Raw genomic sequence first — 22,201 nt, 5'->3', positions numbered from 1 at the left:
CAAATCTCTTTATCAGTGCTTCAAGGTAAAGGAAACGCATCTTCTCCTGCCTAACCTTATTACTGAAAACTCTTCTCTGGAATGGTAAATAGTTCACGGACCCTCTCCAGATCCTTCCCAAACGTGGATGACCAGAATCAAACACAATCTAGACACGATCAAATAAAGCAAAGCAAGGGCTCAACATAGCTTTCCTGCTTTTACATTCTCCATGACACGTATTCAAGTTCCAGGAGCATGTTCTTTCTACTTCAACAACTTATGTAACATATGTGCTCCAGTTTTTTCTGTTTCAAGTAACAGGGGATTTGCCTGTATAGAATTCATAAATAAACCCAAAAGTCTGATCTACAGAATAAAGTACACTGTCATGGAACAGGTGTGGAATAAAAAGTAAATGAATAAACATACTATTTTTCCAACTCACTTTTCTTGACACCTACGCAGTTTTGTATTCTGAAAAATCACAATGCACACCGTTTTTCAGGAACTCATCCCCCACGTCCTGCATCATTTCGGGTTGAGACCCTACTTCAGATTATATTAAATTATAGAATAATGTTCTACATGTGCTGAATACCAAGATCCATATTAATAATTTCCTTCCAAGAATAGAATGAAAGAATCATGTATGTTTTTACAATAGGTTAAAATATCCTGTGATCTAGCCGTTGGATAAGTTACCAAATAAAACGTGCAGATAAAATCTGTGTAACTCTGATTTTATTATCAAATTTCTTCATGTAATTGAGTAAGTGTAAGTGGATGTTTTCTAGATTTAATCCTTTATGCCTCTGCATATGAAACAAGTCCTCACTACATGTTCCTTACAGAAAAGACAGCCAATGAAACTGATTGTAATGTCAGCCACTCTGCGTGTGGAGGATTTCACAGAAAACAAAAGACTGTTTCCAACCTCTCCCCCTGTTGTTAAGGTAACATTATTATTGCTAATGTGTGGCAGCAACGTTCACAATGTTAAGTTCTGTTAAGAAATAAGTTATAAGAAAAGGTGTGGTTTAGGTGTATCATTATGTCACGTGTACCAAGGTACAGGGAAAAGCTTTTGCATGCTATCCAAATCAGACAATAGTACAATCAACTCTAGTACAATAGGTAGAGAAAAGGGGAATATACAGAGTGCAGAGTTGTAGTGCGTCAGTTCCTTGTACAAAGTCCAATGTCGTCAATGTGAATTGAACAGCACCTTAGCTTATGGATGTTAATTGCATATTATGGAAGTTAGCTTATGCAGAAGCCTGATAATGGAGGGAAGAAGCTGTTCTTGAGTCTGGTGGTGCTGCTTTCAAGGTTTTGTGATATTTTATTCATATTTCCATCTGCAATCTATACTATAATTTAATAATGTGGGCGAAAATGCCTTCCTGGTACAGTCAGGTAAATTAATAGTATCTCCGCTAACCCTTTAAGGTGGATGCCAGGCAGTTTCCTGTCACAGTTCACTTCAACAAGCGGACTCCAGTTGATGACTATGCAGGGGAGGCTTTTAGGAAAGTTAACAAGATCCATAGAATGTTACCTCCAGGTAAGAAAAGTACCATTAATACCTTTATGTTTTTATATTATTGTGTATTGAGTTTTAGGTTCATTTTGGTGAGTGGAAGATTTTTTTGGAGCGAGCTGAAATCTTCACCTTGGGTTTAATGTTAACATCAAAACATTTATTTAACTAAAAGTTGATTTGGTTGTTCAGTGAAATGTGCTATTGTAAAAAATATCCCATTGTGTCAACACAGCGACACAGTGGAGCAGCAAGTTGAGCTGCTGCCTTGCAGTTCCTGCAATCGTGGTTCAATCCCGACCACCATTGCTGCCTGTGAGGAGTTTTCACATACTCCATGTAACAATGTGGGTTTCCTCCCAAATCCTAAATACATGCAGCTTGCTGGGGTAATTGTTCATTGTATATTACCCCTGATGTACAGGTGAGTGGGTTAGGTAGGGTTAGTGTTTTAAAAAAAAGTACTTATTGGTCAGCGTAGACTGGGTAGAACAATATACCTATTTCTGTGCCTTATTTCTCTTCTGTAACTTAAAATTTTGCAGTGCCTCATTTGACCCTGCATGTAAATAAACTTCAGTGCAACACAGAATTCTGGAATACTTCAGCAAGTCAGGCAGCATCTATGGAGGGAATGGATCAATTCCCTCAATATCAATTCATCCATTCCCTCCACAGGTGCTGCCTGGCCAGCTGAGTTACTCGTGCACTTTGTGTTTTACTCAGGACTCCATCATCTGCAGTTCCTTGTGTCTCAGTGTTAATGTAGCTTAGTGGTTTTGGCCTTTCCTAATTAGATCCAAGTATTTGTTTAAACAAAACAATACACTGTCGCTCAAATATACACTGTAGATATGTTCTTCTGGAACTGAATTCTGATTTGTCTTCTTCTTACGTATGTAGGTCAACTTGTTCTATTTGATCTTATGTTTGTGCACGTCGGGTTGATTGCATTAATCGAAACGGTGGACCACGTGAAGGTTGCAATCTCCCACCCCATTTTGATTTGTGATCATTTATTTCTGGACAGGAGGAATCTTGGTGTTTCTGACAGGGCAGGCCGAAGTGCATTCTCTGTGCAGAAGGCTGAGAAGAGCTTTCCCGTACAAGCGTGGCAGTGCTTTACAAGGTAAATGCACGGCACTGCAGACTACATCATACATCTTTGACTAACCGTTGCATATATTTTGTCAAATATGTACAAATTGGATATTCACATGAGAATGTTTAAAAGTGTGTGGAGGACCTTTCTTCTACTGGTCTTTCTTCATGACCTTTTAGTTGATAGGTGTCTGAATGTTCTCCATTTATTAGCAATTGGGCAGGTATGCCTCGGGTAGTGCAAAATCCAGTTCTGATATTGTTATAAACATGTGGTACTTTGTAATTAAACTGAAAATACAATGCTGTCTGAAGTCGTGGTACATTTGGATTATGTTTATGACCAGAGAAATAAAAATTATTGAAAGATTTTTGTTCCTGATGGTTAAAGTTGAATGGAGGAGGGGAGGAGATTTATTCAATGTTCTTATTGTGCAGCCTTCTAGTGGGTTGAATGGCCTAACTCTGCTCCTATGTCTTATGGTCCAATATGACGTGCCTGTAGTTTTTGACTTTTCATTGAGTATGAACTATGCTTGTAATAATTGGCTCGATCACCTTGCAAAGTATTTAACTGTAACCTCGAAAGAAAAACATTAGTGCACAAATTTGTAGAATGCAAACAATTGGCAACAACGCATGAGCATTTTTTTCCCCTGAAGTTTAATAAAAAGGGAAATGGAATATGTGAATGACTCTTGGTTTAAAAACTGTAGTCCAGTCATTTATTCTTGTTTTTTTCCCCTTCAAATTGTAGAAGCTGATCCTGATAATGATGATTCAGTTGAAGCGATAAAGAAGTTTAAAAAGGCCAAATCCAAACCAGTATGTGTTCTGATCTCTTTATTTATTATATTATGTCTCTAACAACATACCGCTATAGTTAAGAGAGTAACAGCATGAAACTGGCCCTTAGTCTTATCGTCTGCACCAACCATCAGGCACCCACTTAGATTAATTGTACATTAATCCCGTTTTTAAAATTCTCCCCACATTCTCTTTAACTCCCCCCAGATTCTATGCTCACCTACACAGGGAGACAATTACAGTGGCCAATTAATCTACCAACTACACATCTTTGAGATGTGGGAGAGTGGAGCAAACCGGAGGAAGCCCACATGGTCACATGGAGACTGTACAGACTTCATACAGACAGCACTCGAGGTCAGGATTGGCCGTGAATTCAGATTTTTTTTAAAGCACCAAACAGGAACTACAAATAAGTGTTGACCAAAATCTGTGCTTTTGACACACAGTGCGAAAACTAACTCATTTTTGTGCTTTTGATATATCCACAGTTTGCACCATCTCTTGCAGTTACAAATTATGACACCTTTGGCATCTATATAGTTTGCCATCTGGATAATTTTGTTCCCAATAACAATGTTGGCCTTACATGGACCTGCCAATGATGCTGCTTAGTGTTTCTTGAAACTGTTAGGGTAACAGTTTGGCCTAACTTTGTTTTTTATTACCTTTAGAATTTGCCAAAGATCAATCTTGATAATTACTCTGCAATGCCAGTGGATGAGGGGAATGAAGATCGAGAGGCGGGGATTGGCGATGAAGATGAAGTTGGCTCTGATCTTGATCTGGATTTAGGGGATGTTGATGATCCTGAAGAAGGTACATGATTCGTGGGTTTTTCACTCTAATGTTGGAAAAATGTTGTTTTGTGGGATGGTAAACCAGACAAACGCGTACAGACACCCCCCGACTTACGCAACTGGCGACTCGCATAAACTCGCACTCGCTTAAATCTTTAAGCCCATGCTGAATTTTCAAGCCGTTTGCAGCCATTAGGTTGGGACCCGGCATATAGAGGTGGGGCGGCCGGACAGGTTTTGCATCACCCAAGGGTTTAATAAAAATGAGAAACACAAACTTTGCAACAGGAAGATGGAGAGGGCTTCCAGTCCCCTTCACAGATGTAAAGGCACGGCAAGTCCCGCTGCTTTTCCACTGTCACTGCAACACTTGGAAGGCGAGCAGTTTGTAGTTAAGAGATATTTAAGTTTGAAATAGACCCAATGTAAATCCAATGTAAATCCAGAACAAGAGTGCACCTGTCACTTTGGCCTGCCACTGGACATCACTAAACCATTGCTGCACAAGTCACACATGCTACTGTTTATGTGTGGTGATTCTAATGAAATCTAGAAACAATTCAGGGAAGCATTTGCAGGAAAGCACTTGCAGCTGGTCTAATGTACTAGTGCCAGTTCAGTCCACAAAATACTTTTCCTTCTCTGTAAGTTTGTGATCATCAGAATTGAAGCATCCATTCTTTTGTATACACAGCTGAGAAGTCGGATCCTTCTATTCCGCTTTATGTTCTTCCACTCTACTCATTGCTGGCAGCGGATAAACAAGCAAAGGTGAGCTTTCTCCTCCCTGTTCTGAAGTTTGAAGGTGGGTTACGGAATGCTTGAAAAATTACAACTACTGTGCCTTGGGTTATTTTTCTGTATAATGTTCAATGCTTTTTTTTAGATAAAAAGGTTGCAATTTGCACCATTAATAAAAATACATGTAACATTGCCAGCTACAAAGTAACGATGTTTCACTTTTCGGAGGTGCCAGTAAATAGGGTTGCCAACTTTCTCACTCCCAAGAAGGGACGAAAGGTCAAAATAAGAGACGAATTCCCGACGGCAATTCGTTGACCAACTCGGCCGTGGCTGGGTGAATGATGAATTGGCCCGGGTGCTGGACTGCACACAAAGCCCAGCCGGCGTACCAGCTGAGGAGTTTTGTCCCGGGCGCCGGGCCTTGCGTGCGACGTCGCCTGCAAAGTCCGGCACCCCATCCAACTCATGAACCAATGATTGGCCATGAGAAGGTGGTGTCGGCTGTAAGCGAAGGTCCAAAGGTCAGACAGCTGGCCGTGCTGCCGACCGACGAGCCACGGACGAGGCGCTGCTGCTGCACTCCATGGGCTGCACTACGTCGGGACGGGTGAGACGGGGCCGGACGCGGTGCTCCGACACGACAGTCCCCTCGACCCGAGTAGTAGCAGTCAAATACGGGACAAGCACGGTCCCGTATGGGACAAACCAATTTAGCCCAATATATGGGACAGGTTTTAGACTTTTGGTTAAAGAATTTTGTAGATTACAAGCTATATTTGCACATATATAAATTAAAATATACTAATGTTGAATCTTCCAATTTTGCATTGATGAGTTTAAAGTAGACAGAATACATAGGCATTGGCTTTTTAGAAGGTCCTATCGCATTGAGGATAACTTCTACTTCAGTCACCTGAGTTCTAAGGTAACTAGTGAGACCAGAGTGAACTGTAGACACTTCCACAGATGGGGCAGGTGAATGACGGGACAGGCAGGTGAGGTGGTCCAGTCATTCTGCTGCTTTTGCAGCATGTCTGTGTGCTTCCATTGCATTGACTAGAGGTTCTCAATACCATCCTGTGTGCTCCTTCACTACTTTGACTTGTCATGAGCTAGGGATTCCCAGGGATCAGTGGGCAAGTAGCTTTGAGTGTAACCACGAGCACATTCTCTGTCCTGGTAATATCATCTTATGACTGAACTAGAATAGAGTATCCGTTTCTAGAGCCTGGTGTTGCCAAGCAGAGCCAACTATGTAATTAGAGCAGTTATTGAGCTGTTGGCCTGGGAAACGATGCTGACATTGTTTCATTGATCGCTCCAACAGAGTATTTGTGGAGAAGGCTGCTGTAGTAGATGAGCTCCCGGAACTGTATAGGAGGGTAAAGATCACAGTGCACATAGTATGCCCCATAGTTCTTGGCTTCAAACCTGTCTGTTAGTATAGACTGCAGAACCATGGAGCTCCTGTTTATGTTCTGCTCTATTCTGAAATTATGGTTCTTTATTACTTAGGTATTCCTTCCAACTCCAAATGGCACAAGATTGTGTGTGTTGGCAACCAACGTAGCTGAAACCTCTCTCACCATCCCAAACATTAAATATGTGGTGGATTGCGGAAAGGTGAAAAAACGCTTTTATGATAAGGTTACAGGAGTGTCGTCATTCAAAATTACTTGGATCTCCCAAGCTTCATCTAATCAAAGAGCGGGTCGTGCTGGTCGAACAGACCCAGGTCACTGTTACAGGTCAGTAACTGGACTACATAATGTTTCGGAAAACTGGAGCAATACAGTGCATCAGCATCCTGTACTTTGACATGAGACAGTCAATTGCTGACATTTTGTTGCCTGTGAGCGGATAACAGGAGGCGCGCATCACCTCTGCCAATTGTAGGGACAAGCTCCCTCAAGAAACAGATACAGAAGTAAATTGTACAGTCTTTTCAGCTTATGTTATCATTCATTGAGATCATGGCTAAAGTTTAGCGGCCCTTCTATTTTACTGCCCATCTCAGGTTCCTTGTTTTTCTCCATGCTCAAAAACCAACCCCATTAGCTGAGGGTCTAGATGCCTCTGGATACAGAACAGCAAAGATTTGTAGATAGACACAAAATGTTGGAGTAACTCAGCGGGACAGGCGGCATCTCCGGAGAGAAGGAATGGGTTACGTTTCGGGTCGAGACCCTTCTTCATACAGATTTGGAACTCTCACATTTTTGCGTTGTTTTTAATGGATCCACATTGGTGAATATCTTGGGAACAGACATTTGGTTCATGTTATCAATAGTAAGTGTATATAGTCCGCCAGCTGACTGGGTAGCACACACAAAAAAAGCTTTTCACTGTACCCTCGGTACACGTGACATTAAACTAAACTAAACTCAACTAACTAAGTAGACAAAAGTGCTGGAGAAACTCAGCGGGTACGGCAGCATCTATAGAGCGAAGGAAATAGGCGATGTTTTGGGCCGAAACCCATTTCACATGAAACTATTAACAGCTATAATGGCAAATAAATATGCTAAACTGAAGGGTGCTATATAATTCCACATTTTGCACTAAGTAATTTGTTGTAAAAACCAAAGGGTAAAAGTTGTGGGGGGAAATCTTAAAAAGAATCCACACATTTTTACAATTTTAAGGTAAAGTTTGAAAAATGTGGCAGGTCTGATTTAGGTCCAGAAACTAAAGCTTTTTGATTTTCACAAAAGAACCTGTAAGCCTTCTAGAAATAGAGCCTTATCTATAGCTAATAAATTTAAGAATAAATAAATTCGTTCTGGAATCCCAGAACAGAACAAGGAGTGTAGCCCTGATGTTTTTAGCTCTTTGCTTCTGTAAGTGTGGTCCTTGTTAAAATTCAAGGCCATGAAATCACATCAATACATTTGTTTGCAGCAACCTCTGTATTTGATGCAACAAGGTCAATATTTACATCTCAACAAATTGCTCCGAGAATGAATTTAAATCTCCAAATGTGGTATCGATGCATGTCACGTGTGGATTCAGTGATGGAGAGTACAATTGTGTATTGAATTTAATATCAAGGCTATCTCCAGACATGATAAGTGGTGTTAAATGCAGAAATTATTTGTATGCAGGCTGTATTCCTCAGCAGTTTTTGCTGACTTTGAGAAATTCTCTGCAGCTGAGATTACAAGGCGGCCTGTTGACGATCTCGTTCTGCAGATGAAAGACTTGAACATTGAAAAGGTACTTTTGTAGGAAGATTAACTTCCTGTGTTTTGAGTGACATTAATTTTAGTTCAGATTGAGGACTTGTATATTTAAATAATTCGGGGGAAAAAGGATCATTCATCATAGAATTGCAGCAGAGTTCCAATGCATTGCGTTTGTTCAAGAGTTTGATCCCTGCCCAAACCTCAGACCTCTATAATTTCCTTTAGACTTTAGAGATGCAGCGCGGAAACAGGCCTTTTGGCCCACTGAGTCCGCGCCGACCAGCGATCACCCGTACACTGGCACTATCCTACACACGAGGGACAATTTACAATTTAACCAAAGCCAATTAACCTACTAACCTGTGTGTCTTTGGAGTGTGGGAGGAAACCGGGGCAACTGTAGAAAACCCACGCGGTCACAGTGAGAAAGTACAAACTCCGTACAGATAGCAACTGTAATCAGGATAAATCGGGATCTCTGGCGCAGTAAGGCAGCAACTCTACAGCAGTGCCACTGTGTTGCTCTTAAACACAACTATCAACTCTACATCCATCTGGATCCTACCTTGCTGCATTTTAAAAATAAAACCCTTTTATTTTTTGTTCCTTTGACAAACATCTTCATAGAAACATAGAAAATAGGTGCATGAGTAGGCCATTTGGCCCTTCGAGCCTGCACCGCCATTCAATATGATCATGGCTGATCATCCAACTCAGTATCCTGTACCTGCATTCTCCATACCCCCTGATCCCTTTAGCCACAAGGGCCACATCTAACTCCCTCTTAAATATAGCCAATGAACTGGCCTCAACTACCTTCTGTGGCAGAGAATTCTAAAGATTCACCACTCTCTGTGTGAAAAATGTTTTTCTCATCTCGGTCCTAAAAGATTTCCCCCTTATCCTTAAACTGTGACCCCTTGATCTGGACTTCCCCAACATCGGGAACAATCTTCCTGCATCTAGCCTGTCCAACCCCTTAAGAATTTTGTAAGTTTCTATAAGATCCCCCCTCAATCTTCTAAATTCTAGCAAATACAAGCCAAGTCTATCCAGCCTTTCTTCATATGAAAGTCCTGACATCCCAGGAATCAGCCTGGTGAACCTTCTCTGTACTCCCTCTATGGCAAGAATGTCTTTCTTCATTCTTTGCCCTCTGATTCGTGACCCTTCTGCTAATAGGAACAGTTTCAAGTAAATCTCTTCTTTCTGCACCCTTTCAAAGATCTTCTTTCCTAAAGTACAGTGCCCAGAATTGGTCACAAGAAACCAGTTGTGGCTGAATCAGTGTTTTATAAAAGCTTATTGTGACTTTGTTCTCGTGTACTCTATACAATATCATGGCTGTGAAAGGTGCACAACTAAGTTGATTCTTTATGCACAGGTGATCAATTTTCCATTCCCAACACCTCCGTCGACAGAGTCCCTAATAGCTGCTGAGGAATTGCTCGTTTCTCTTGGAGCTTTGGAGGAACCACCAAAGCATGGGAGGTAAGTAAGTGCAGGCTCGGTCTGCTTCAGCTCATTACTTTAAGCCATAGCGCTGTGACAAAAATCTTACTTTAGAAATTGAGCAAAAAAACAAGATGTTGACGGATCTCAACAGATCAGGCAGCATCTGTGGATGGAATGAAAAGATGACGTTTTGGGTCTGGACTCTTCTTCAGACTGGGTGAGAAAGCTGGAAAAGATTAGTGGAACGGGGTAAACCACCCTTGCCTCTTTTCCAGCTGTCTCCCCCCACCCCCCCCCCCCCCCCCCCCCCCCGCCCCCTGCTCTCCCAGTCTGAAGAAGGGTCCAGCCTGAAACATTGCCTGCCATTCCTTCTACAGATGCTGCCTGGCCCTCTGAGTTCATCCAACCCTGTGTTTTGATCAAGATTCCAGCATCTGCAGGCTTTTCTGTATCCACTTTATTTTAGAACTGTCTTAAGCTAAGTATGATGCCGTTATGAAGCTAATATTAAAATGACTGTCTGCTCTTTCAGGTTTAAGGAGTTGGAACGAGCAAAGCTGAGTTGTCCTATCACGTCACTTGGTAGGGCAATGGCATCCTTCCCTGTAGCACCTCGATATGCCAAGATGCTTGCCTTAAGCAAGCAACATGACTGTATGTCGTATGTCATCGTGATCGTTGCTGCGATGACTGTGCGAGAGTTGTTTGAGCAGTTCGACAGGTAAAATCCACGTTCATTTTTAAGACCGCAAGGGAGTGCAATTTTAATTACTGGTTCCAGTTTATACACCAGGTTTATTATCCATGGACATTTTCCATAAATTAACAGAGAATTGTTTTATACTGGAGCAAGATCCTTGGGCGGCAGCAATAGCCGTAGCTGAAAAGGTTTAGACAGTGGATCTCGGGTTTAGAATAAATAACGTGAGAATTATCATCCTCCTTATCCTTATCTCATACTTTTTGTCTTTTCATCTCTGGCCTTTGTCTAACCATCTGCCAATTAAATTATACCAGCACTTGTGTCTTTTTTGGTAAACCAGCATCTGCAGTTCCTTGTATCTATTGTGTCTTTTTTGGTAAACCAGCATCTGCAGTTCCTTGTATCTATTGTGTCTTTTTTGGTAAACCAGCATCTGCAGTTCCTTGTATCTATTGTGTCTTTTTTGGTAAACCAGCATCTGCAGTTCCTTGTATCTACAGACAAGCATTTCTAAATATGGTGTCAAGTGCTTTCATGCAGAGTTTCCTGATCTTCAATTATGCTGTTGATGGTTTATTCAGCACCTACCTTGGAAAGACCACAAACCTAGACATCAATATTGTGCTCCTTGGCTAAAAACTATTCACTTGAGAAACAAGGAGGCTCTCCATTGATCTTAAAAGTTACAGCTTCATTAAGATGATTGGAATGGAGACGGCGGCCAGTTGACATTCCTGGGATGTTAATTTTCCTGGGGTGGCAGTGGTGGGATGTCCAAGACTGGAAATTTGTTGGCATTTGTACTCACAAGGGCATGATGTTGGACCATGCAGTAAAACATTTGTGGCATCAGAAGGCGACCCTTTGGCAAAGCCTATGTCAATTGATGAAGAACGATCCAACCAAACCCTATCCTCTAATTCTGAAGAGTCTGAAGAAAGATCCGGACCCAAAACTGTTTGTGAATGATCCACAACAACACACATAGTGAAAGATTAGTCTTTATTCCATAAGTAATCCAGAACATTTAAACTGCCAGCCATTCATACCCAGTTCGGCATGGTTTCTGAGAGCTGGCTGACCTTGTTAGTGTAGTACCGTGTAGTACCGTAACCATGTAATGGGTGGCAGCATATATGTGTAGTGGAGATTATAAATGGCATGGATTAATAAGGGTTAATCGACAAAAACGTTACCTATACATGTTCTCTAGAGATGCTGCCTGACTCGATGAGTTACTCCAGCACTTTTTGTCTTTCTTTGATATAAACCAGCATCTGCAGTTCCTTGTTAGTGCATTCCCTCTTTATGAATGTTGGTCAGCAGGCCTGCATGCAGAGGGAAATGAAGAAACCGTCCAAAATATCTCCTGTGCTAACTGATAGTGGCAACAAAAAAACCCCCCATAATTAACCAAAGGGTATGGGGGAAAAACAACTTAGTAGTAAATTGTTCCTCAGAACTTTCTGAAAATTCGTTGAGTGTTTCTATCTCCTGATCTTTCGGGAAGTGAGTTCCAGACCCTGAACACTCCCCTTTAATTATTCTACCAATTCATTTAATACTTCCTCCAACACCCCGCTCTGGTTTTTGTTTTGGGGAAATAGATCTTTCCTGTCTACCATCTAGGTTCCTCATAATGTTGTGTGGCTCAGTTTAAACCACCTCCCCCATGTCTCCTGCATGTGGTTAGATCTAACATTTTTTTCTGCTGGAGAAGGGTACTGATCTGAAACGTCACCTATCCATGTTGTCCAGGGATACTGCCTGAGCCGCTGAGTAACCCCAGCACTTTTTAATCCAACTTTTTCTTGAGTTTGGCTTGAACCTAAACTAGGGAGAGGGTAAAACGAGTAAAGACTTACAGAGTACATAGCCCAGAACTCTTTTCAGTATTCAGTAACACTACGAATAAAATAATGTAAATACAAGCACTGCAATGTAATAGAGCTGCTCTAAGCAAATTTGAAAGATTTAATGATATCAAGTACAGTGCTGAACACTAATATAATCTTTATATTCGAATGAGTTTGTATAGCTTTAGCTCATAAATGTAACTTTTTCCTCCTCTGACCAAGGACTGAAAGAATAAACAAAATGCATTGGGAAGGGTGCAGCGGAGGTTTGATAGGGTGATGTCTGGATTAGGGGGCATTAGCTATCGAGAATGGTTGGACAGTCTTGGATTCTCTGGAACAATAGAGGTTGAGGGGAGACCCGATAAAAATATATAAAATTATGAGAGGCATTGATAGGGTCAGACCCTTTTACCCTGCAGGGAAATATCCTGCAGAGGGCATTAAGGTGAACGAGCCAAGATTGAAAGGATATGTGTGGGGCAATTTATTTTATTCCGAGAGTGGCGGATGTCTGGAAAGTGCTGCCGGGGGAGGAAGTGGTGGAGTCACATGTCCCAAGGTGCAGTGAAAAGCTTTTGTTGTGTGCTAACCAGTCAGCGGAAAGACAATGCATGATTACAATCGAGCCGCCATTACAGTGTCTAGATACACGATAAGGGAATAACGTTTAGTGCAAGGTAAAGCCAGTAAAGCCCGATCAAACTGTCTGAAGAAGGGTCTCGACCCGAAAAGGTTGCCTATTTCCTTCGCTCCATAGAATCTGCCTCACCCGTTGAGTTTCTCTAAAAGTCCGATCAAAGATCGTCCGAGGTTTGCCAGTGAGGTAGACAGTAGTTCAGGAGTGAGAGGAGCGTAAGGAGATCATAGTTAAAGTAAAGAAATGCTGCCGTAGGAGTAGAGATTTAAAAGCGTGGGGCAACTGTAATATGTGATTGCAGATCTGCTTCTGTGGTGAGTACATAAATAGTCGCCTGGTTTGGACGCCATCTTGTGGTGCAGGTAGACTTTAGGATGGACACACCATGCAGGGAATGGAAGATACGGATTATGTGCAGGCAGAAAAGAGTTGATCTTGGCATTATGTTTGGCACAGGCTTTATGGGCTGAATGGCTTCATCCTGTTCTAAAATGCTGTGTAATGTCCCTTCCTTTCATCTTGGGTGGGATGCTGCTGCTGGGGGTTTTTTTTAAAGCACTTTCAAGCTTTTTTTTAACTTTGCCTATTCCAGACCAGCCATTAGTGATGAAAAGACAGAAGAACTGAAAAAGAAGAAAGCCAGAATCTCTCAAATGCAGCGTGTTTGGGCTGGACAAGGTCCTTCCCTTAAACTCGGAGACATCATGGTCATGCTTGGTACGTAGAATAACTTGAAATCTTTGACCTGCAGTTTTGTATCAGTTTCATGAGCACGTGAGTCCGACTTCAATGGTTCGATGTTTATTCATTGTCACATGTACAGACAGACGTACAGTGCATTTTTTTGCATACAGTTCAGCAAAGTATTGCCATACCTAAGCACAATCCCCGATTAGTACAAAGTGTATAAAAATATTCCTCTGAATAGTAGAGACATGACTAGTACACAAATTAAAGACAGAAATTCAGTTCAAAACACAATATGCGGCAATACAAGCACAGATGAAAAGGGAGGGGGACGTGGGGCTAAGGATAGGCAGAGGTGAAGAGATGGGTCTTGAGGCGGGACTGGAAGATGGTGAGGGACACGGAATTGCGGATCAGTTGGGGGAGGGAGTTCCAGAGCCTGGGAGCTGCCCTGGAGAAGGCTCTGTCCCCAAAACTGCGGAGGTTGGACTTGTGGATGGAGAGGAGACCGGCTGATGTGGATCTGAGGGACCGTGAGGGTTGGTAGGGGGAGAGGAGGTCAGTGAGATATGGGGGGGACAGATGGTGGAGGGCTTTGTAGGTGAGGACCAGGATTTTGTAGGTGATCCGGTGGGAGATGGGAAGCCAGTGAAGTTGTTTGAGGACTGGAGTGATGTGATGCCAGGATTTGGTGTGGGTGATGAGTCGGGCGGCTGCGTTCTGGACCAGTTGGAGTCGGTTGATGTAGGTGGAGCTGATGCCAAGGAGAAGTGAGTTGCAGTAGTCCAGTCGGGAGGAGATGAAGGCATGGATGAGTCTTTCAGCAGCGGGCGGTGTGAGAGAGGATCTGATTTTGGCGATGTTGCGGAGGTGAATGAAGGAGGTTTCAATGACATGGCGGATGTGAGGCTCAAGGGAGAGGGTGGAATCAAAGATCACGCCAAGGTTGCGGGCCTGGGGAGATGGGGAGACAATGGTGCCGTCGATGGTGAGAGTGGGGTTATTGATTTTGCTGAGTGTGGATTTGGATATCCCGTGCCTGCCTTGATTACACCAGCCCCTAGAGCTCTATCTAACTCTCTCTTAAATCCATCCAGTGATTTGGCCTCCACTGCCCTCTGTGGCAGGGAATTCCACAAATTCACAACTCTCTAGTACAACATTGATGTGCAAGGGACCATGGAGACCGTCCATAACTCCCTGAAAGTGGCAGCACAAGTAGATAGAGTAGTAACGAAAGTATATGGTATGCTTGCCTTCATTAATTGGGGCATTGAGTATAAGAGTCAGGAAGTCAAGCTTTGTAGGACTTTGGTTAGGCTGCACTGTTTTGGTGCGCAGTTTTGTCGCCCCAATACAGGAAGGATGGGAAGGCTTTGGAAAGGGTTTACCACAATGATTGCTGGTTTAAGTGGTATTAGCTACAAGAGGAGGTTCGACATCCTTCAATTGTTTACTCTGGAATGTCAGAGGTTAAGGGGAGACCAGATACAAATATATAAAATTATGAGAGGCATAGATAGGCTAGACAGTCAGAACCTTTTTCCCAGGATGGAGATGTCAAAGACTAGAGGGCATAGCTTTAAGGTGAGAGGGGCAACATTTAAAGAAGATGAGTTACACACAGAGGGTAGTGAATGCCTGGAATGTACTGCCAGTGGTGGAGGCAGAAACAATGGTGGTATTTAAGAGGCTTTTAGATAGGCAAATCAATGTACAGGGAATGGAAGGATAAGGATTATGTGCAGGCAGATATTAGTTGGTTCTTAGCATCAAGTTCGACATAGACATTGTGAGCTGAAGGGCCTATCCTGTGCTGTACTGTTCTATGTAACCTGGTTTCATTGGACAAATACTGCAGGTGATATGGCATTATGCTTCACAAACCGTCTGAGGAAGGGTCTTGACCCGAAACGTCACCCATTCCTTCTCTCCAGAGATGCTGCCTGTCCCGTTGAGTTACTCCAGCTTTTTGTGTCTATCTTTGCTTTAAGCCAGCATCTGCAGTTCCGTCCTACATATAAAAATACTTCGCTCCTTAACCACTTCCTTGATGTAAGTTGTGCTAAGAAAATTCAGAGCAACGTCCTTCTCTGGTCTGTCTTTCCTGTCTTTCCTGTCTGGCTTTGTGTGTGTGTAACAGAAATCTTTATCTCAACATTAGCAGATGTGGTTTCAACCATAACTCTGAACTTTCCTCTCTAAACCCCTTCATGTTTTTGACCTGTTAGTTACCTGTCATTTTATTTGGTTTGAGATGCATTTAGTTTTGTTTCTCTGAAGGTACATTTGTATAGTTGTCAATGATGTATGAAAATAGTAAAACATTTAATACTGTCCATACTGGGTGTAAAATAGACCAATAATTCAATAGATAAGAATCCAGCATGTAGAAAGCTCATTTTAACAGAAAATATGAAACATTTTGGTTGCAGTTGCATTTATGACAACAGAATGGAATTACTGTAGAGACAAGGAACTGCTGATGCTTATTTTCAAAGATAATGCAGTGCTCAGCAGGAGAGGTAGCATCCCTGAAGAACATGGATTGGTGACATTTCAGTCAGGATCTGAATTGTCGCTATTCCACGTTCTCCAGCGATACTGTGACATGCTGAGTTACTCCCGCACTTTGTGTCGTTTTCTTATTTAGAATGGAATTAACGTTTGTGATGGGAAAAGTTAAAATTAAACAAAATAGCTTGCATTATCAAAGATTCCAAACTGGAAGAACTGTATTGTAATTTGCATTTAACATTCAGTGACAGATAATATGACTGAAAGTGTGAAGAATATTGCATTGAAAATAGTGAAATTCTGCCATTTCTGACACACTGGATATGACTGTATAAATTACTACATTTTAATTTTCTTCCCTGCCTATTGTTGACCATTCAGGCGCTGTTGGTGCATGTGAGTACTCAGGGTGCACTCCTGACTTCTGTTTTAAAAATGGGCTGCGACACAAGGCGATGGTTGAAATCAGACGTTTACGAGGGCAGCTGACAAATGTTGGTAAGAATCTAGGAATAATTTAATCTGCTAAAAGAATGTTCAAAATGAAATTGGAGGCAATCTTGTGACTTTGTTAGAATATTGGTTAAGGCGGCCATTGGCAATTAATGTAATATTCTGATTGCCCAAGTGGAATTGCTTGTGAATCTATAATTATCATTTTTATTAATAATCAGGAGGAAATCTGTGTTCAAGTTTGCAGTTGATTCTAAGTAGGTTTTAAGACCATTAACCGCAGTTAACACTCACATATAGTTGCAAAGTGACAAAGAAGCTTTATTAAGAGTCAAGAGGATTTAATTGTCATATGCACCGAAACAAAACAATTAAATTATTTCTTGCAGCCGCATAACAAGTCTGTGAACATAGTACAGGTACTCATAGCTAACAAAAAGTTCAATAAGATATGAAAAAACATTAGTGCAAGACAAAACTCCAAAGTCCTTAGTTAACCATCTGTCTTAATAAAAACCCCAACAGATTTGAGTGGGGGGGGGGGGGGGGGGGGGGGGGGGGGAGATAGTGTAAAAGTACACTACGCACAGTGCTTCAAGAAGAATAGGTGCTATTTTGTTGCAATCCTCCTTCCTTCTCTCCCTTGGTTCCCCATTTTGTGATCGGCTCACGGACCTGCGAATACATTGGAGTTTTCATAAGCTAGTTTCACAACCATTCAGCTTCCTTTCAATTACAGGTGCACAACCTTTTATCCGAAAGCCTTGGGACCAGACACTTTTCGTAATTCGGAATTTTTCGGCTTTCGGAATGGAAGATTTTTAGCGTAGATTTTAACGGCTGGCTCAGTGGTAGAGTGCTCGGCTCATATCCGCAAGGTCGCGAGTTTGCGCCTCGATCCCGGCAGTTACTCGATCGCGAGTTTGAGTCTTCAATGTAGTTTTTTCTTGCAGAATAGGAGAGAATTGGGAGGGTTAGGCTGGGATCATTCTCTGCGAGATGATCTTAGTGAGGGAGACAAGTGTAGGAGAGGTGTACTGACTGTGTGGGCAGAACTTTGGAAGTGATTGCCCACCATTCTCAAAAGCCGCTTTGTCTCCCTGTCCCTGGGATAGCAGGGGGCGATCAAACAGCACAATACCCCCCTCCAACTCCAGAGGAATCCGCTCCCCGATGGGCCGCTAAGGCGACAAGTGGCAGTTCGCCCACAGCCCGAGCTGCGCCACCCCAAGAACAAGACGTTCCTTGCACAACATCAGCTTCTGCCCCTCTGGAGTTGGAGCGGGGCTGGGCTGGAGTTGCTGATCTGGGATCTCCGTGCTTGCAGTGGGCCTGGGGGTCGGTGTCCCGATGAGGGGGCGCAGCTCGGGCTGTGGGCGAACTGCCACTTGTCGCCGTAGCGGCCCATCGGGGAGCGGCTTCTGGTGGTCCTAACGTCTCCGGCCAGTTTGCAGTTTTCCTCTGGAGTTGGAACGGGGCTGGGCTGCTGCTGGCTGTGGGTCTCTGGGATCTCCGTGCTTGCAGTGGGCCTGGGGGTCGGTGTCCCGTTGGTCCTGACGTCTCCGGTGACTGGCACTGACCTGCTGGCATCGCCGACGTGAAGACAGTGCAAAGCCCCCGCGCCGGTGCAATGGGCGGGGAGCTGGAGAGGGGAGGGAAGGGGTCACACGCATGGCCGGGAAGCAGAGGGGTGTAGGTGGGGTGAAACTGAAGGGAGCGACAATCTGCTGCTGCCTGCCCGCTGAGTTAAAAAGTTCCCACGGTAGACTCACGATACAGTGTATCGTGAGTCTTGCGTGGGAACTTTTTAACTCAGCGGGCAGGCAGCAGCAGATTGTCAATTATTAACCCTCCTGTGCAATATACCCTCACCTTCTCTTTTATGAATGGGGATTTAGTTCCCCTTTCTTCGAGGACCGACCGGAGGTTCCGCTGTCACCTCTGCGGGCCGCCCCTGGTGAACGTCTTCAAGGACCTTTCTTCAAGGACCGAAAAAATGTCCACTATTCGGAGCTTTTCGTTATTTGGAATTTCGGATAAAAGGTTGTGCACCTGTATCATAATTGCAGTGATATTATCATTAGAATTGTTTGTGGGAATTTCTAAATAATTTTAACTCGGGTATTTTCTGAACGGCTGTTGTTTTTTTTTTCTTCACAGTAAATGCTATCTTCCCAGAAATTGGATTGTTTGTTGACCCCAAGATGAAACCTCCAACAGAAACTCAGGTCCTGTACTTAAGGCAGATTGTAATGGCTGGTCTTGGAGATCACATTGCAAGGAAAGTCCAGTCGGAGGATGTGTTAGATGAAAAATTGAGACATGCCTACAAGGTGAAGTAAATTGGATGTTGGTACATAGACTTCAGGTTTTGAGTTGCAACACTTTATTTAGTTAGCTTCTTGTCATGTGTACACCTGGCACCTTATTGTTAATATTAATTGCTTAAAGTTTCTTATTTATAATGGATCTTTAGACTGTGCCGACTAGCGATCCTTAGTCTAACACTATCCTACTTACTACATACAATTTACAGTTTTACCAAAGCCAATTAATCCACAAACCCATATGTCTTTGGAGTGTGGGAGGAAACCGGAGCACCCAGAGGAAACTGGGAGAACGTACAAACTCCTTATAGACAGCGCCCGTAGTCAGGATTGAACCTGGGTCTCTGGCGCTGGAAAGCAGCAGTTCCTCTAATTCCAGAATATGTTTTATGACTCGCACATCTGCATATAAAAAATAATGTTCAGAATTGGTCTAACTCTTAACTAACTTTTTCTCTTCAGACCCCTCTCCTTGATGAACCGGTGTTTATCCATCCAAATTCAGTGCTGTTCAAACATCTTCCCGAGTTTGTGGTTTATCAAGAGATAGTGGAGACTTCCAAGATGTACATGCAAGGTAGGACAGACTCGCATCTTCACAAACAATTACAAACTTGGCAGTGCTTTTATAACAATTAAAATCACTAAGATCTTTCTCGTTCACAAATACAAGACCGTGTCATTAAAATAGAGATATTAAACCCTGTGGCCACATATTCCTTCATTTTCAGCAGCTCTCATTTTATAGACAGGAAATTGAATTTGAGGCAGCTGCATTCAGAGAATTTTATCCCCCTAACATTAAGAATGATGCATTAATTTCTAAACGTTTTTAGAAATTCTGAAACTTGTAACTTTATGTAAATTTGAAACTTGTACATTTTTAAATGTTAATACTCAGTTAACCTGGTTACGGCCAAAAGCAAAGTTTTTATAATCACAGCTATTTTGTGTTATATCCCAGTTCTGTATCTTTAAATTGGAGGGAGGTTGTCTTCAGTAGCAATGGAGTGGACTTGGTGAAAGTGGAGAGGACGGTGAAAGTGAAATGCAGGATTAGTGGAGAATGGTAAAAATGTCAGCATGGATTTGGTGGGCTGAAGGGACCGTTAGGTGCTGTATAAAACTAAACCAAGCTGAATCAGCCGTACAGCCATAAACGTTCTCAGTCTTGGGCATAAAAGTAAAATTATCTGTGGTGAATACATTCCTTCAGACAAATGTTCCATTTGCAGCTACATAAATATTTAAACCAGTTGAAAGTCAATACACTGAAAATAACTTATTTCACAGTTGCTTTTTATTACAGTACTTTATCAGTAATTAGCTGCTTGAAGTATTGCAACACATATTTGTAAAGTGAAACAATCTCACCCACACATCCAGCGGAATGTAAACTTTAGTGATAACTTGGGCTTTCATTTGTTGGCTGAGACTTTTGTGCCACCTGGGGCAGCTTGCTTGAATTTCACATCTGCAAGTGACTTCAGTCACACGTTTCTTATTCGTCTACACCAGAAGCATGTTAATAGTGAAAATACTTCCTCTTACATTTGTGCACATTGCAAATTCTCGTAAAGAATCTGCATGTTTACTGCTTTGTCCTGGTAACCAGCACACCTAAGGTCCAAGTCTGAAGAAGAGTCTCGACTCGAAACGTCACCTGTTCCTTTTCTTCAGAGATGCTGCCTGTCCAGTTGAGTTACTCCAGCTTATTGTGTCTATCTTCGGTTTAAACCAGCATCTGCAATTCTTTCCCACACACCTAAAATCCCATCACACACTGACATTTGCTAGTTTCTCAATGTTTAAAAGGTTTTATTTCTCCTCTTCCTACCAAAGTGGATACAGGGAGCTTTTTAACAGACTGCACTAAATTGAAATGTTTCCGAATTTAAATGCCTCGTATATAGCAGCAATTACAAATGTTGTTGAACAAGTCTTTTGTTAATGTTCTCATGTGTAAATTTAACAATTGCGATATCTCACCCACTTGCCAGGGCTGACTACGATTGAACCAGAGTGGATCCCTCTCCTCCTTCCGCAGTACAGTCACTATGGCAAACCTCTGGATACACCCCCTCCACGTTACTGCCCTGACACCGGTCAGATTAAATGTCACAGAGGAAGCACCTTTTGTAAGTTGATGGGTTAATTATTCTGAAGTGTGTTGACTGGGCCCAGTGGAGGAATTCCTCCTTTGAGTAGCGCTCGGATTATATAGCAGAGGGGCACGTAGATTAAATCACTGAAACCTAGACTTGGATAAATACAAGGAATGTTTTTTTTACTCAGAGTGCAGAAAGGTAAGTGTTCTATATTCATCAAGTGCTATATTTCTATTTACAGTCCGAGTTGGCTGGCAACTTCCTGCAGTCGAAGTCGACTACCCAGAGGGACTGGACCGATACAAGCACTTTGCCAAGTTTTTGTTGGAAGGAACGGTGAGTAATTTCTAAATCAAAGCTCCACTTAAGGAGACAAATATTACATCTGGGAGTTCCACAATTGCAACCTTTGCAGTGAAATGATCGATGGGCTGAATCATAAACAGCAAAGCACCTTGACTTAATCACCCAATGAAACACTTTTACTGTGTGAATGGTGTATTTCTATTCTGTCTTTTCTAAAGATATTCTCTCCTGTTGTTCCTCTCTTGTGATGTTGATTATTTGCTGATACATTTTCATGGTTAAGGTGTTCAAGTGGCCATTTTTAGATAGTGAGCAGTCATGAGGCAAGCGTACATTTACAGGGAACATCATCACAATCATCTGTATCCTCATTAAATCCCCACACTTCTAGTTCATGAGACATAAGAGCAGAATTGGGCTATTCAGCTCATCAATTCTGCTCCACCATTCGATAATAGCTCATCTACTTTTCTCTCAACCCCATTCTCCCCGTAACCTTTAACACCCTTGCTAATCAAGAACCTATCAATCTGCGCTTGAAAAATACCCAATGACTTGGCCTCCTCTGCCTTCTGTAGCAATGAATTCCATAGATTCTACACCCTTTTCCTTTGCTGAATGGCAGGCGCTAGTTTTACTATTTCAGCTGCGGTCAACACCAGTGAGGAAAGGCGGGGTACGTCTCGCAGTGCACGATTTGTGCAGCTTTACTTCATATTGTCAGCACAATATGACGGAATAGCAGTCATGTATTATTAAGCCATTTGCAGAGGGAGGTTTTAACCAATGAATAGCAAGACCTACTTTTAAAATGGAGACGAGGAGGAATTTCTTTAGTCAAAGGGTGGTGCATCTGTGAAATTCATTGCCCAGACAGCTGTGGAGGCCACCAGTGGATATTTTTAAAGCGGACATTGATAGGTTTGTGATTAGTAAGGGTGTCAAAGGATATGAGGAGGAAGCAGAAGAATGGGATTGAGAGGAAATAAT

At 42.4% G+C, this 22,201-nt stretch overlaps 1 protein-coding gene across 2 annotated transcripts in view; it reads left to right on the top strand.

Moving 5' to 3' along the window:
* dhx37 (DEAH-box helicase 37) overlaps positions 1-22,201 on the top strand; it is a 37,396-nt gene that overhangs the window by 10,027 nt on the left and 5,168 nt on the right. For both annotated transcript variants that reach the window (XM_033043180.1, XM_033043181.1), the window contains exons 10-25: positions 834-935; positions 1,432-1,546; positions 2,553-2,651; positions 3,381-3,448; positions 4,105-4,249; positions 4,925-5,001; positions 6,490-6,722; positions 8,079-8,190; positions 9,544-9,650; positions 10,147-10,335; positions 13,406-13,530; positions 16,399-16,515; positions 18,631-18,803; positions 19,260-19,374; positions 20,798-20,935; positions 21,147-21,241. In XM_033043180.1, the coding sequence (XP_032899071.1) occupies positions 834-935; positions 1,432-1,546; positions 2,553-2,651; positions 3,381-3,448; positions 4,105-4,249; positions 4,925-5,001; positions 6,490-6,722; positions 8,079-8,190; positions 9,544-9,650; positions 10,147-10,335; positions 13,406-13,530; positions 16,399-16,515; positions 18,631-18,803; positions 19,260-19,374; positions 20,798-20,935; positions 21,147-21,241 (2,010 nt within the window). The remainder of the gene's footprint in view (positions 1-833; positions 936-1,431; positions 1,547-2,552; positions 2,652-3,380; positions 3,449-4,104; positions 4,250-4,924; positions 5,002-6,489; positions 6,723-8,078; positions 8,191-9,543; positions 9,651-10,146; positions 10,336-13,405; positions 13,531-16,398; positions 16,516-18,630; positions 18,804-19,259; positions 19,375-20,797; positions 20,936-21,146; positions 21,242-22,201) is intronic.

This window comes from Amblyraja radiata, chromosome 25, assembly GCF_010909765.2.
Source record: "Amblyraja radiata isolate CabotCenter1 chromosome 25, sAmbRad1.1.pri, whole genome shotgun sequence".
Classification (NCBI taxonomy): Eukaryota; Metazoa; Chordata; class Chondrichthyes; order Rajiformes; family Rajidae; genus Amblyraja; species Amblyraja radiata.
This window is presented reverse-complemented; position numbering and strand designations above follow the sequence as displayed.